The 17,007-nt window shown below is 42.2% G+C and overlaps 1 protein-coding gene across 2 annotated transcripts in view; it reads right to left on the bottom strand.

Moving 5' to 3' along the window:
• The window catches only part of syne3 (spectrin repeat containing, nuclear envelope family member 3), a 56,311-nt gene that overhangs the window by 35,792 nt on the left and 3,512 nt on the right, over positions 1–17,007 (bottom strand). For both annotated transcript variants that reach the window (XM_084914132.1, XM_084914131.1), the window contains exons 2-7: positions 15,240–15,397; positions 10,784–10,956; positions 6,459–6,768; positions 5,028–5,183; positions 4,011–4,370; positions 301–437 (exon numbers count right to left, since the gene is read on the bottom strand). In XM_084914132.1, coding sequence (XP_084770258.1) covers positions 301–437; positions 4,011–4,370; positions 5,028–5,183; positions 6,459–6,768; positions 10,784–10,956; positions 15,240–15,383 — 1,280 coding nt within the window. In that variant the 5' untranslated portion in view covers positions 15,384–15,397. The remainder of the gene's footprint in view (positions 1–300; positions 438–4,010; positions 4,371–5,027; positions 5,184–6,458; positions 6,769–10,783; positions 10,957–15,239; positions 15,398–17,007) is intronic.

A 17,007-nucleotide genomic window follows, 5' to 3' on the forward strand; every position in this document is an offset into this window, starting at 1 on the left:
TTTGAAAAAGGTGCTTCGACTTATGAAACTTTTGACTTACCAAAGACCCTCTGGAACGAATTAATTTCGTAAGTCGGGGTTCCACTAACTAAACACAGCATTTATAATGTAACATACCTGCATTTATAAAGTGTATGCAAGCATACACTTTCACTTCTAACATTCTCATTTAGATAACAACAGTAATCTAAGGAAAGTAAAATGATTAATTTTACTAAATGATTAGTCATTATGGGGCCTCATTTTTAGTTTTGGGGTTTAAAAAAACTGCCACACAAACACAAGCTCCCTAGCACATACCTTTGATGTTCTTTAACAACAGCCAAGACATCATGAGAAAGGTGACGCGAGTCCTCTGAGAACCTGAAGAGCTCCCTGAGCTGAGCCTTGAGCCGTTCCACCTGGGATTCTTCCCCTGCTAAAGTATTCCTCACACCCTGAAACACACAACAGAATATGAACAGTACAAGGGGAGTACAAGTAGCATCTCACACAAAAACTAACTGAACCCCAACGCTCACTGAGCTATTATATAATCCTGCACTCTAATCAATTCCGGGGTTAATTAAAGGCCATCCACTTCCTAGTTCTAACTCCTAGCTGAAATACAAAATACTAAAAACGTACAACTTACAGACTGAGTACCCCGAATTACTGATACAAGGCAGGATACATCAATGGCTTCATGTTGTTTCCACCAAATTCTGACACTACCATCTGAATGTGGTAGCAGATTTAGAGCTTAATGAGACTACCCAATATTTTACTGTCTAATATTGGTGAGCCTGTGTGAACTGTAGCTTCAGCCTCTTGTTCTTAGATGACAGGGGTTGCAGCTGGTGTGGTCTTCTACAGCTGTAGCCTATCTGCCTGAAGGTTGGACGTGCTGTTTTCTACTGCCTTCAAGCATTCTAGCGATTCTTGTCTGAAGTCAACAAGACATTTTCACCCAGAGAACAGCCACTTACTGGATATTTTCTCTTTTAAAGACCATTCTCTGCAAACTCTAGAGATAGCTGCGTGTGTTTGCATTGTCGAGCAGTTGCTCTTGACTTTCAACTCTTGTCCCTAGTGTGGTGTCACACAGGCAATATGGTTCAATAAACAGCACTATGCAAAGGCTTTGACTCATTCTCATTTCTTTATATCTCTGTGGATACACAAAGGTAACACAGCATTTCCAAGGGTCAAAAATGGAGTGAGAATTATCATCAAGAAGTGCAGAACAAGCCTGGCAGAGGTAAGATGCAAGAAACAAAAGTAATCAGAGACATGTATACAGACCTTACCTTAACATGATAAATGACCTAGCCAAGTTGGGAATTGTAATATCAAAGAAAACAACCCCTAGAGCATTGCACAGGAATGGACTCCAAGGCTGCAAACTAAGAAAAATTCCACTTCTGCAGAAGAGACACTTTCAAAGCAGACTGGAGTATGCTTAGAACAACCTGGAGAGAGATTATGCATACTGGAAGCATCCTTTGGTCAGATGAGACTAAACTAGAACTCTCTCTGGACAATGAGGCACTGTTTACGTTTGGATAAAGAAAGAAGAGGGATACAACCCAAACAACACTTTAATACTCCCTCCACAGTGGAAGGAGTATTATGCTGAGGGGATGCAGCATACATAATACCTCCATAATAAAGTCCGAGGCCCATGCCAGAAGACCATCAACTCTGGAGCAGCGTGAGAGATTTGCTAAAAAACAACGGGCTGAGTTTGCTCGGGAAGCATGTGTGACAGTTGCTGAAAAACACAAAAAATTACTCCAGGATGTTATTCAAAGCTCTTCTTTGTTGCTGTGTGTGGGATCACAGTCATGCGCAACAACAAAGTCCTGCCAATTAGACACTATTCAGATGCCATGGTTGATGAAGATCTTGTGGTACTTTCTTGCATTTATAATTTCATCAATTTTACAAAGATGTCCAACTAACATCACAATTGCCAGTCTTGGTAGCCAGGGATCAGTCCACCAAGGTCTCCGCTCCTGGCCGCCGTCCGACACACAATGCACCCTTATCCCTATGGCGCCTGCAGGTGGTGGGCCTGCAGGAGGATGGGCCCATGTCCCCTTTTCGGGCCCTGCCCGGCCGGGCCTCTTGGACTAAGGGCCGGCTACCAGACGCTCACCCTTGGGTACCATCTCTGGGCCTGGCTCCAGGGCGGGGCCCCGGTAACCCTATCCTGGGCTGGATGAATTGTTCCCTCGATGGTTTTCTCATAAGGGTCTTCTGAATCGCTGTTTGTCTGGTCCCTCACCCAGGACCAATTTGCCATGGGAGACCACACCAGGGGGCAGAAGCCCCTGGACAACATAGCTCCTGGGATCCCTGTGACACACAAACACCTCCACCACGATAAGGTAGCGATTCGCGGAGGTGCAAATCTGAGGCCGTGGTTCTCAGCCGGAAAAGGGTGGAGTGCCCACTCTGGGTCGGGGGCTAGTTCATGCCCCAAATGGAGGAGTTTAAGTATCTTGGGGTCTGTTACCATGGATTTCCAATGCAGTTTTCATATAATTTGGCATACCTGTGATTTTGTACCAGTCCCCTAACTTAAGTATGGCTCCTTGACTGCCACCCTTCCCCTGAGTCTGGGAATGAACTTGATCCTACTATCTTTTCTCCCGACCTTAAGAAAAAACCCTGATAAGATTGCTTCAAGGTGAGACGATTATACAGATGAATACACCAGATCGTCTGGCATTCCAGACACACCTAACAGAAGCCACTCCACAGGCACAGAGCTCGTCTGCAAAAAATAAATCTGGCTACGTCTCTAGGAACGCAGATAGAACTAATAATGTGACTGCCACACCTCTCTGAGGAATCCGGTGTCGCAAACAAACATATCAGACAGTGGAGAATACCTCGAAATGGCAAGAAATTAAGTGAAAAGAGAAACTTGTCTATAAAATAAAATTTGCAATGTACTGTTTGGAAACATGTTGTTTGTGTCCAGGACTACCAAAAAAACCAACAACTACCAGACTAACTATCATGACACTTTGGGAGTAAAGGCACATTCAAACAAAGAACCAGTTAAACTCTGGTGTTACTTTCTTTTAACAAAATGTTGACAAATGACAACTTTCAGCAAAGATATGATAATTAACTAAACTAAAAACTACAACTAGATGTGATTTAGTCTTTGGTTTAGTCTGCATCTCGGAACAACCAGAAGCATCTGACCAGCTGAAGTTAAAGTTCTGTTCTTAGTTTACTTATTTAAAAGTTCAGAAAGGTGCTAATCCATTTAGTGCCTTAAAAACGCCTAATAATTTGCAATAATAAAGCCTGGATAAAACGCAGACATGAATTGTTTTCTTGAGGTTAAGAGGTAAGAGAATGAACAGGTTAACAGAAATACTAACTCCAGTATAAAGCAGAGCTGGAGTGCATCTGAGATTCTTTCTGGAAAAGCAGCTGAATAGTCAAAGGGACGACAACGACAGCAACCTGGAGACGCTAGGTAGGGGCTAAGTTACAGCTAGTTGGTAAGCAGTGACTGCCTGTTTCAGAATGATACTGTTCTCTCAGACAGGTACAACAAAATAAAAACAAAAACAGTCTGAAGTGACTCATCAGATATACTTGGATGGCTGTTAATGTACCCTCTGACCTACTCAAAGTCTGGGATACAAAGCAGAAGCTAACAATGAGGCAGCTAACCCTAAACGTGGCAATTATAACTGAATATGTATGTAACATAAACACATTTTTCATTTTTATGACCCAATGTGTAGGTTTGTACACTGCTCTGTGCAACATCTGTTGCCCTCAATCATACACTGGCCACTGAAACTGGAACCTAAAGTGAGCTTTCTTTTATTGTTTACATCAGGACATCCAGACAGTATACAAATCGATCATTAGCACATGAACCACAGTAACTTGGTTACAGAAACGGCAGGAAAAGGAGAGGTAGGACTTTCCTGTATTTATCTACATCTCCACTACCCTTTACACTATAACACTGCTGATATGGTTAATAACCCTACCGTGTATTTTGTCCACTGGCCAACCATTTGCTCTTCAGTGTGGTCAATGCGATCCCTGCAGTCCTGGGTCTCCTCCAGTTCCTGGTCCAGCCCTTTGAGCAGCTCTCTGAGGCGGCCGATATCGTCTCCCAGCCGCTGGCACCGGGTCATGTACTGACTGTGAGTATCCAGGCTGGAGCGGAGGCCTTCATCTGCCTTGCAAAGACCCTCCCTCAGTCTCTGCCATCCCAGCCTCAGTTCCTCTGCCTCTTCAACCACTTCTTCCACTCCCGCAGGAGAGGTGTTGGGCCTGAGGCTTTCCACCATACCTTCAATATCCAGCAGGGCCTTCTCCTCACAGGCCACACTGTCATCCAGAGCCTGAAAAAGGTAAGAGACAAAACATTACATGATGGCTGGTGCAAAGATATACGACAACCTACCAAGGTAACTCAAATTTTCAGACCTCACATTCAAAAATGTGCACCTCTTGACCTTTTTCAGGCCAGAATCATTCTGTAAAAGCCTAATTTTACAGAGTGATTCAACCAGCAACCAGCTCTCATCTGGAACAACAATCAAAAATCTAAGTCACCTCTAATCTAAGGTAAACATAGCAGCAGAATCGCTCTAGACCTGCACAAGAACACAATCCTGAATGTGAGGTCAGCCAAATTTAAATCAGAAAAGGTTTCTGATTTTAGAGCCCCAGAAATATTAGATCACCTCGCCTATGTCAGACAAATGTTTCAAATTAAAAGTCTACCAAGAATTCACCTGTAAACAAGTTAGTAAGATTTGGTCACACTGGTAGGTTTGGAGAGAAATACTTGCAACCGTGCACCTGTGATCCAACCACCCAGGGCTCATGTAATTTCCAGGTAGGAAAAGGGACTGAAATTGTTCAGCAAATGCATGCGTTTGTTAAACGGCTGAGAAAATGTATACACAGCCTAGAATCACCTTGTTCTACTTTTTCTGCTACTTAAAGCAATACAGACTATCGGTTAGGAAAGCAGTTCAGTTTCAGGGTCTCACTTTTAATGCTTTGAGCTTTTCCTCAGTGGTGTCATTCCTCCCCATCACTTCAGTCAGTTCCTTGGTTTTTGACAGCAGCCAGGACTGGAACCTCTGAACACAACCTTGGTATGTCTGGTGTTCCTCGCAGATCTTCTGAAGCAGTGAAAGACGTTCCTAGCACAGCGGGAAATATATCTCTTGGTAACTTTTAGCATTGCACTGTTCAAAGCAAACGAACATCTTTCAGAACACATCTTAAACCACATTTGGATGTCTGAGTGAGAAACCTGAATATGAGTTTGTATTCTTCTGCGAGACCTTCTGCTGAAACGTAAAAGAGAAGAAAAATACTAACAAGCGCTTCCAAGTAAGAGAGGCTTCCAGGGAATATAATCGCATTAGAAAAACAAATAAAAAAACTGTTTTATTTAAATCAGACGTTTCCCATTTGTAGTTAAAAATACAGCACTGCAAGCAGACTGATCTGTTCAGCTTATAAAAGCAGTGTGTGGGAAAATGCGACTGACGTTTTAAAGAGCTATTTGCAAAGGGAGAGAGGAAGAACACTGTGTGACTCAGGGAACAGCAGCCTGCATGTGTTTGCTCTTACTGACTAATCCAGCGTTGTCTTCACGTGTAAGGTCAATTATTCAGTCAGTAAACTTGCAGTCCCTGGATCAGATTACAGGTGCACAGAATAAATATCACCACATATCTTCTTCTCCAGACTGCACCCTTCACACAGTCATGTCCCTTGAGAATATTTCAAATGTTTGACCAACTATTTGACCCACCAGTGGTCTGTGTGTAGGTGTTTGAATTTGTGCGTGAAGTGGTTGTCTTCATTTCAGCTCAGTACGACTACATCTGTAGGCTCACGCTCCGTGCTTCCTGATGCAGAGGAACTGCACTGCACTGGAGGCTTTACTTTTACGTCCACCAATCAACCACAACATTAAAACAATTGTTTAACATACTGTAGGCATGCTACTAAATCAGCTCTGTCCATCAGTCCACACCCACTCCTCAGTCTGTGCTTTGAAGATTATGACAATTATCATGACTCTGGGGTGTTGATTCATTTAAACTAACACAATCATCCTCCTGTAACCAAGTTTCTATAAGGCAGAATAAATCGATTTTTTGGTCAATTATTAATTCATGTAGTGAAAAGACACCTAATGTTTCATAATCCACATTTCATTTGTTTACTCTTTTGTGCAGTTGTGGGTACTACACTGTTCTTTCTGTGTTTTTAAAAAAGATGTAAATGATTTTTTGCAGATTTTTGGTTTGTTTTTGTTGGTTCGGGAGCTGACGCTCAGTAAGACGCCGACTCTGCTTCCTGGTCCCAACTAACAGTCAAGAAAGGAAATGGTTTTAAAAACGACAAACTGCACTGTGACTCCTGAACTTTGCCTACAGAGCCAGGTCAAATAAGTGCCTCACCTCAGCTCTGTCTCTGACATGATTGTACGCTTCCTGCAGTCTCTCCTGGGCCTGAGGATCCACGCTGGGGTCCTGGGTTCTGTTGTGCAGTGCAGCTGCCTCATCCAGCAGCCTCTCCAGTAGCACCGCCTGGCCTTTGATATCACTCACCGCCACCCTCTGCTGATCGACCTGCCAAAGCTTCTCTTTCACTCCCAGCTGCGCTTCTAGCTCGACATCATGGCTTCGTTGCTGCTTTGTCAACCACAGCTCAAACTCTTTGTAGGCCTTCAGGTACTCACTCCAGTGCAGCCACACCCACTCTATGCGACTGTTTTTAAGGTAAAAACAAGAAAGAGACTATTTGTGTCAGGTCCATTGTTTCAGTAAGTCCTATTTAATACGTTTTTAATTAAAAGTGATGGGTCTAACAAAGCACATTTGTTTCTACAACTAGACATAGGCTGCTGTCAAAGTTTGTTGCCTTTAAAAAGACATTTTTAGCTTTCTGAAACTGGATTTTATTTACCTTCTCGCTTATTTGCTACATTTATTTATTTGTTTGCTGGTTATTTCAGGAAACCATCTGAGGGCCATACATGAATTTATCCTCCCCCTCCATCACATACCCTAACATTGTAAGTCAATGAAGGGTTCCTAATCCAGCCATGAGGGCATTTATGCATATCAAGGGGCTTTTGGCCACATATGAACAATCACAAACCATGAAGGTCTAACAATTAAACTGAAAATACAGAGGTTTAACACATGCATGCTAGACCTCTGCATTGTTTTAACACAGCTTCAAGCAGCAGTGTGTGACAAGTACTGTACATTATGTTCAACTAGGACATAAAGTCAGATCAGCAACTTTAATCTTTCTAACATTTTGCTTAAGTAGATGGAAGGTCTGAAGTTGATTTCTCAGCACAGGCAAAAAGCCTGAAAGACCACAAAAAAAAACGACTGCAGAATTCTTTACTTGTTTAAGAAAAAACCTCCGAAGGCAAACTCAGGATGCTTGTAAGAATCAGGAGTTGTCTTCATGATGTGAATGCACAGGGTGGGCCATTTATATGGATACAGCGTAATAACATGGGAATGGTTGGTGATACTAAAGTCCTGTTTGTGGCACATTAGTATATGTGAGGGGGCAAACTCCTCACGATGGGTGGTGACCACGGTGGCCATTTAGAAGTCGGCCATCTTGGATACAACTTTTGTTTTTCCAATAGGAAGAGGGCCATGTGACACATCAAACTTATTGGTAATGTCACAAGAAAAACAATGGTGTGCTTGGTTTCGATTTAAGCTGATGATGCTGAGATTCATTGACTGAATTCCACCTTCATACCAACTACATACCATCTAGAAAAATACAGTATACTGTCAATGAAAAGGATGGAAATCAGCGAGGACAACTCATGAAACTCATGCTTACATCTTTCTGAATTTAGTTGTGCAAATCCACAAGGAGCAGTGCGTGACAGCAGTAGCCCAGATCAGCTGATCACAGCCTGTAGACCAAGAAACTCTAACAGAGCTCTCAATAGCAATTATTGTGAGTTGTGATTCTTCCCCACACTATGCTACTACAACTGATTTTAGGGTTCCCTCACCAGCTGTGCTCATTTTCCTGTTTAGAGGCAGTCACACTCTGTAATGTAGGCATAAGAAAATCAAGTTTAAAAATGTTGCTTCTTCTTTCTGATTCAAGCTGAGTACTATTAGAATTAAACATTATATTAAAGTTTGTATTCCCATTTTCTAATATTATTTCATTATTGCATTAATATAGGACACGGCTCAGTTAGCTTTGCACAGAAAAAGCTGGTAGAAACTTTCTTACTTTAAGTACATTTCAAAGCCTGTACTTCTTTTTTACTTTTACTTGAGTAAATAAGTTTAAGTACTGGTTCAACTATTAACACTAGTATCTGTAGGGCTGCACGACTTTGCATAAAATGAGAATCACGATTTTTTTTGCTTAGAATTGAGATCACGATTCTCTCACGATTTTCTTTTCCAGTAAAAATACTTATTGCACTTATTAACTGCACGTCAACTTCGTAACAGTTGAGACTGAACATAAAAACAATAAATAAACATAAAAACAACAAATGTCTCATTTTGTTGTTGCCGCAAAATGTTGCACTGCTTGTAGTTCCGTCTCCACCGTTGCTCGACGCTGCGTCTGTAGAGCAGGTAGTGCAACAATAGAAAAATAGTTGCGGGACGGCACTGTGTAGCGTTTGTCTAGGGTGTTGATCATTCTCCTAAATCCCTCGTTTTGCACAGTGTTGATGGAGCCATATCTTTGGTCAGGTGATAACTGATAGCCTCCGTAATTTCTTTGTGCCTGCGGGAGGTCGACGGGTACGGGGAAGCGCTGTATAAGGTTCCCGTTATTGATGTTTGGGTGGTTGACCGGGACGGATTTTCTCCTGTCACTTTCTCGTCATCCCCGACGTGCTCTCCGTTGTTTTTTCCCTGCTAATTTTAGCAGCCAGCTTCTGTATCACGTGGTATAAGGCTCCGCCCTTGTCATTTGTTGAGCAGGAAGCGTGAGCGCTTGTTTTCATGCAGATTACGTCCCGGATCAAAATGTGGTACAATCGTCATCTTTTTTCTTTTTCTTTAAATCGTTGTCATTTGGAAATGAGATCGCACATAAGTATGAATTGAGATTAATCGTGCAGCTCTAAGTGTCTGTACTTCTACTTAAGTAGAAGAGGCGTACTTTCACCTCCTCTGCTAATAATAGATTGAATGCCACGTTGAGGCCGTCATTTTTTGTATCTACATGGATGTTGGTGTCACCCACAATAACTATTTTATCTGTGCTGAGCACTAAATCAGATAAGAAATCAGACAGAAAGAATCAGACTGGTTTCTGAGTTTCACAGCTGGGGTGGGCGAGGCTCAGCATCAGACTTTCAAATGAATTAAAACTCTGTCTGGGTCTTTGGCTGATTAATAAGCTGGTGTGGAAGACTGTTAAACTTGTTATGCTCATAACAACTCAGTAACTCAGGGGTGTTGACTCATTTAAACTAACATAAACATCCTGCTGTAACCAGGTTTCTGTAAGACAGAATAAATATATTTGTCGATCAATTATTAAGTCATGTACTAACAGAGAGTTGGAAGAGAGACACCTAATGTTTAATAATCCACATTTCACGGTTTTACTCTTTAGTGCTGTTAAGGACAGGAATTGTTCTTTCTTTGTTTTGTTTTTAATGTTTAAGTAATTTTTCTAAGAGGATGGGGTTAATTTCAGTGACCTACAATTGACGTGACCAGGTGTCATTATTGCCAACGTGAATTATAATTTTACTGAATTGCTCCAGCTGCAGCCTGGCTAGCTATGGGTTTTTCAAGGGTGCGAAGCCGAGGAATAACTAAACATCTGACACAATGAGAAGGAAAGAGGCCAAGCTGCAAACAAGTCGGCTATGAGCTATGAGCTAGTGAGTCCCTAAAGACACAGTGAGTGAATACTGTGTAGGGTTGGGCGATTGGACGAATATATAGACTATCAGCGATAGGCTGAGCCTATCATCGATCATTTTTACAAGGGCGATTTATTTATTTATTTGCCCATGAGTAAGTTTGCTAATAATGATGGAGCTAATAGAAAGAAATAATAATAATAGCGCTGTTTTAACAGCACCCTCTTTCATCTGTGAAGCAAATGCACCCTCCTCAGAGTGCGCCCAAATGCAGCGATTCATTTACTTCATCCGGTTTAAAGCCAAAGAAATCCCAAATTGGCAACTTTGTATTTTTTTGGGCAACTAGTTCGTCCATGTTTGGCCTTCTTCTGTGTTGTAAACGCGCAAATCAGTCCTTGCATGATTACATTGCTCCGCCCATCAAAAAGTCTGCATCCCATCAAAAATATATCGCCCATCGTCGAATGTCGGTTGGAAAATTTTTACATGTCGCCCAACCCTAATACCGTGAATATAACTAGTGGGTGAATGAACAGAGAGTGTGCTGAACAGGGGGGGAAACAAAGTAGGGACTTTTTTTTCCAGGACTCTGAGATTAGTCAGAAATCTGCAAAAACAGAATTTTCTGAGAAATGTCAGAATTATGAGATTTTTTTTAAGCTACACAAAAACATCACTGTGTGTTGTAACAGGAAGTGATACTCTAACGCAGAGAGAGGCAACACCAAGTAAGAGCCTTTTTCTCTAGTTTGGACCCACTAACCTGAGCTTACACGGTAAGGCCATTCAAAAACAGAACGTGAAGTCAAGGCTGCCCTCAGGCCAAACCAACCAGTAACGCTACACATTACCACACATCCTGCACTCCTGAACAGTGTAGACGACCACCTGTGACAGTGGGTGATGTAGGTGCAGGTCTCTTCCCAGAGGCCTTTCAGGTCTTTGAGCTGAGTATGGGTGTGGTTCCTGAGCTCTTCATTTCCATTCTGCAGAAGCTGCTCAGCAGCCACCAGCACCATGTCCATCTTCACACGGCCTTCTTCCTCTGACTGGCGGATCTTCTGTTGTCGAGAAAGGTGGAATTGAGAGAGAGAGAGAGAATGAACTGTGGATAAATCTAAATAAAACAGGAAGTGAAGTATGTTCATATGTAATGGAATTTGTTAAGTATAACATGAAAACAAAATAGATTTTAATGTTTAAACTTTTTTTGAATCATGTACAAACCCAAATCAGAAAAAGTTGGGCCAGTATGGAAACACAAATAAAAGAAGAAAGTAGTGATTTCTAAATTTACTTTGACTTCTATTTCATTGCAGACAATATGAAAACAAAATATTTCAGGTTTTGTCTGGACACCTTCATTTCATTTGTAAACATACATAATTTTCTGTAATTCAGACCTGCAACATATTCCAAAAAGGGTTGGGGCAGGAGCAATTTAGGGCTAGTAATCAGGTAAATTGGTTAAATATGTTAAGTTAGACTCTTTTTCTCCAATTGATCTTTCTGAGTTAACTTCAATAATTACTTCCTCCAAACCATCAACGTGTCTTTTAGACCCCATTCCTACAAAACTGCTCAAAGAAGTCCTGCCATTAATTAATGCTTCAATCTTAAATATGATCAACCTATCTCTAATAATCAGCTATGTACCACAGGCCTTCAAGCTGGCTGTGGTTAAACCTTTACTCAAAAAGCATCTCTAGACCCAGCAGTCTTAGCTAATTATAGGCCAATCTCCAACCTTCCTTTCATATCAAACATCCTTGAAAGAGTAGTTGTCAAACAGCTAACAGATCATCTGCAGAGGAATGGTTTATTTGAAGAGTTTCAGTCAGGTTTCAGAGCTCATCACAGCACAGAAACAGCTTTAGTGAAGGTTACAAATGATCTTCTTATGGCCTCTGACAGTGGACTCATCTCTGTGCTTGTCCTGCTAGACCTCAGTGCAGCGTTCGATACTGTCGACCATAATATCCTATTAGAGCGATTAGAACATGCTGTAGGTGTTACAGGTACTGTGCTGCAGTGGTTTGTATCATATCTATCTAATAGACTCCAATTTGTGCATGTAAATGGAGAGTCCTCTTCACACACTGAGGTTAATTATGGAGTTCCACAGGGTTCAGTGCTAGGACCAATTCTGTTTACACTATACATGCTTCCCCTAGGCCAGGGGTGGGCAATCTCAGTCCACGAGGGCCGGTGTCCCTGCAGGTTTTAGATCTCACCTTGGGTCAACACACCTGAATCACATGATTAGTTCGTTACCAGGCCTCTGGAGAACTTCAGGACATGTTGAGGAGCTAATTTAGCCATTTAAATCAGCTGTGTTGGTTCAAAGACACATCTAAAACCTGCAGGGACACCGGCCCTCGTGGACTGAGATTGCCCACCCCTGCCCTAGGCAGTATCATTAGAAGGCATAGCATACATTTTCACTGCTATGCAGATGACACCCAGCTCTATCTGTCCATGAAGCCAGATAACACACACCAATGAGTTAAACTGCAGGAATGTCTTAAAGACATAAAGACCTGGATGGCCGCTAACTTTCTGCTTCTTAATTCAGATCAAACTGAGGTTATTGTACTCGGCCCTGAAAAGCTTAGAAATATGGTCTCTAACCAGATTCATACTCTGGATGGCATTACCTTGGCCTCCAGTAACACTGTGAGGAACCTTGGAGTCATTTTTGACCAGGGAAAAGCCTTCAGCTAATCCAAAATGCTGCAGCAAGAGTCCTGACAGGGACTAGAAAGAGAGAGCAGATTTCTCCTGTTTTGGCTTCCCTTCATTGGCTTCCTGTTAAATCCAGAATTCAAAATCCTGCTCCTCACATACAAGGTCTTAAATAATCAGGCCCCATCTTACCTTAATGACCTTGTAGTACCATATCACCCTATTAGAGCACTTCGCTCTCGCTCTGCAGGCCTACTTGTTGTTCCTAGAGTATTTAAAAGTAGAATGGGAGGCAGAGCCTTCAGTTTTCAGGCCCCTCTTCTGTGGAACCAGCTTCCAGTTTGGATTCGGGAGACAGACACTATCTCTACTTTTAAGATTAGGCTTCAAACTTTCCTTTTTGCTAAAGCATATAGTTAGGGCTGGACCAGGTGACCCTGAATCCTCCCTTAGTTATGCTGCAATAGACGTAGGCTGCCGGGGGATTCCCATGATGCATTGAGTTTTTCCTTTCCAGTCACCTTTCTCACTCACTATGTGTTAACAGACCTCTCTGCATTGAATCATATCTGTTATTAACCTCTGTCTCTCTTCCGCAGCATGTCTTTTATCCTGTCTTCCTTCTCTCACCCCAACCAATCACAGCAGATGGCCCCGCCCCTCCCTGAGCCTGGTTCTGCCGGAGGTTTCTTCCTGTTAAAGGGGAGTTTTTCCTTCCCACTGTCGCCAAAGTGCTTGCTCATAGGGGGTCATATGATTGTTGGGTTTTTCTCTGTATCTATGAAGCGCCTTGAGGCGACTTTTGTTGTGATTTGGCGCTATATAAATAAAATTGAATTGAATTGAATTGAAATAAGGATGTGATGTCAACAGATGATTGTAATTATGATTTGGTACAAAAGCAGCATCCAAGAAAGGTCTATTCCTTTAGGAGCAATGATGTGCCGAGGATCGCCAGTCTGCCAACAAATACGTAAAGAAATTATTAAAATGTTTAAAAACAATGTTCCTCAAAGAAAGATTGTGTATAACATTCTTAAAGGATTCAAGGAATCTGAAGGAATTTCAGTGTGTAAAGGATAAGGGCGCAAGCCCAATATGAACAACCGCGATCTCTGATCCCTCAGGCGGCACTGCATCAAGAATCGTCATTCATCTATAAACGATATTGCCACATTGCCAAAGCTTTGTCAAGTACCACAATACGTAGCTTTGTCCACAAATGCCAGTTAAAACTGTACTGTGCCAAAAGGATGGACCATCACACAGTAGAAACGTGTTCAGATGAATTTCCGTATTTCAGGTATTTTTGGGGAGAAATGGACGCCGTGTACTCCAGACCAAAGAAGAAAATGGTAACCTAGAAGGTTACCAGCAACTAGTTGCCCTTAAGACTTGTTTACAGAAAGAATGGGACAAAATTACACCTGAAAGACTTCATCACTTGGTGTCTTCAGTCCCTAAACGTCTTTTAAGTGTTATGGTGACTGGTAAATGCTTTACTGTTCGAACCTTTTTTGTGTAGCAAGAACCAAAATTTGAATACATGTTAATTTTGAAAACAAACAAACAAACAAACCCCATAAAATTCATGAGGAACACATTAAATAATGCGCTGTTGTATTGTTTTCAATGTAATACAGGTAAAAGATAATTTAACAAAGTACTGTTTTCAGTTTGATTTTAATTTAACACACCGTCCCAACTTTCTGGGGTTTGGGGTATGTTGGGGTTTGGGGTATGTTTTTTTGTTTTTTGTTTAAGTCACAGAGTGTATGATAAGGTGTGGTTGGACATCCGGTGATTAGATATCGCAGGTATTGAAAGTTATGTGAAAAAGAGATATGGGCTTTTACCTTTTTCTTCTGCAACACGAGCAGTTCAGAATAGTCCAGCAGAGACGCCATAGGACATTGACAGCTGCCCAAACTGTGAACCTGCAAAACTGTTTTGTATTTTTTGGCTTTTTCTCTGCTCATTTTTGCCGTGTTAGATTATAGATTAGGGAGGATTTAGATAAGTGCATCTTCAGATCTGATTGTGCTTATCCTCACCTCCAACCTTTCTCCTCACAAAAATTAGAACAAGGTCGGCATTAGTAGGTTAATTAGACAAGTATTTTGTTTCTGTCTAAATTGTGGCATTCCCTTTTAGCCCTTTGTGAAACAATATTTGGTGACCTGTAATTTTTTATTTATTCATCTGAGAAAACAACACCATCTTTGATTATTTTGAAAGTTCAACTAACCGATGTGTACGTGTACTTTATTAATCCCCGTAGGAAAATTACTCCTCTGCATTTAATCCATTCACTCAGTGAAGCAGTGGGAAGCCAAAAACCCAGTGCCCAGGGAGCAGTGTGTAGGGACGGTACTTTGCTCGGGGGTACCTCAGGGTAGCCGTTCGGTGGATTTGAACCCCCAACCCTTCGGGGCAAACACTCTACCTACTGAGCTACCTCCTTCCCCTACCAGCCCTGGAATGCCTCATGTTTTCCTGAATGGCTGGCATGATGCAATTCCAGCAGTCCTTGATATCAAATAGCTGCTTTCCACCGGGTTATGTCTCCTCAAGTTAGACCCTGTCTGAAACTGGTCAGATGTATAACAACACAGCATGGGTCAGAAGGGAAGGGTCAGGATTAATTTTACCAACCCACCTCTGTCTCCCTAAGTCTGGCCTCCAGAGCCTGACGGGGCCCCTGCGTGTTGTCATTGGCCTTCAGCCTCTCTTGGATGGCTTTCATCCAGGACTTGGCTGAATCCAGGTTGTCTGTGAACTCCTGCTGCTCCCGTAGAGTCATGACTAGTTCTGGGTCTGAAAAGAACAACAGCAGGCAGTTTTAGTAGACACTTTCTGCTGAAGAGGAACTTTACCAGCTGTAGGTTGGTGACGTTTTGAGAAACAACTTGAACAACACTTTGATATGAACAAGAGTAGAATCATTGCATATCCACTTCAGGTTCTTGTCACAATCAGTGATTCCGTACATATGGCTGTGCTCGTTTGCAGCAAAGCAATGAGGAGTTTTTCCTGTAAAAAAATCATGGTTAGACTGAAGGTTTCTAAGGGGTTCTATATGGTCATTTGCAAAAACGTCACGCTTTGCTCCAAGACATAAAAACTATCTATCTATACATATTGTATATATTGACCGCCAACAGGGGCGAGTGGGGAATTTATTTTTATTTTTCTTTATATATATATATATATATATATATATATATATATAAAGAAAAAATTCCCCACTTTTTAGAAATTGCAATGTTTTAAAGTTCAACTGCAAACAACTGTCAAAAACAAAACAAAAAAAACCCTAAAACCTGTGACAATTCCCCACTCGCCCCTGTGGGCGGTCTATCCTTCAAGCTCGGGTCCTCTACCAGAGGCCTGGGAGCTTGAGGGTCCTGCGCAGTATCTTAGCTGTTCCTAGGACTGCGCTCTTCTGGACAGAGATCTCCGCTGTTGTTCCCGGGATCTGCTGCAGCCACTCGCCTAGCTTGGGAGTCACCGCACCTAGTGCTCCGATTACCACTGGGACCACCGTCACCTTCACCCTCCACATCCTCTCGAGCTCTTCTCTGAGCCCTTGGTATTTCTCCAGCTTCTCGTGTTCCTTCTTCCTGATGTTGCTGTCATTGGGAACCGCTACATTGATCACTACGGCCGTCTTCTTCTGTTTGTCTAGCACCACTATGTCCGGTTGGTTAGCCACCGCCATTTTGTCCGTCTGTATCTGGAAGTCCCACAGGATCTTAGCTCGGTCATTCTCCATCACCCTTGGGGGCGTCTCCCATTTTGATCTCGGGACTTCCAGGTTATACTCGGCACAGATGTTCCTCTACACTATGCCAGCCACTTGGTTATGGCGTTCCATGTATGCCCTGCCTGCTAGCATCTTACATCCTGCTGTTATGTGCTGGATTGTCTCTGGAGCATCTTTACACAGCCTGCACCTGGGGTCTTGCCTGGTGTGATAGACCCCAGCCCCTCCCTCCCTCCCTCTCTCTCTCTCTATATATATATATATATCTCGATAGACAGACAGACAGACAGACAGACAGACAAATAGATAGATATCACAGATGATGAATTTACTATAAAAAAAAAAGACAAGACTCAATCAGCAAAAGTCCTCTCTAAACCCTCTTGTGTACTGGTAGTGGTTCAGAGATGCTCCTGAGAAAATGGGGAGTAAGGATGGGAATTGATAAGAATTTGGCTATTCTGATTCTGATAGTCATCACTTGTCAATTCAATTCCAAATTGTTATTTGGTTCTCCTTGGCTCCACTTTCAGAGTCACCACAGAGTTGAGCTAAGCAGCATCAAAGACATTACATTCGTGCAAATTAGCTGCATGCTGTGTGGTCAAGTGTTTGTCATATTGGAGGCGTTCAGTCTTTGTTGTGATCAGTGTTGAAATTG

This window comes from Perissodus microlepis, chromosome 19 (genome assembly GCF_051167445.1).
Source record: "Perissodus microlepis isolate ML-2025 ecotype Zambia chromosome 19, ASM5116744v1, whole genome shotgun sequence".
Lineage (NCBI taxonomy): Eukaryota > Metazoa > Chordata > Actinopteri > Cichliformes > Cichlidae > Perissodus > Perissodus microlepis.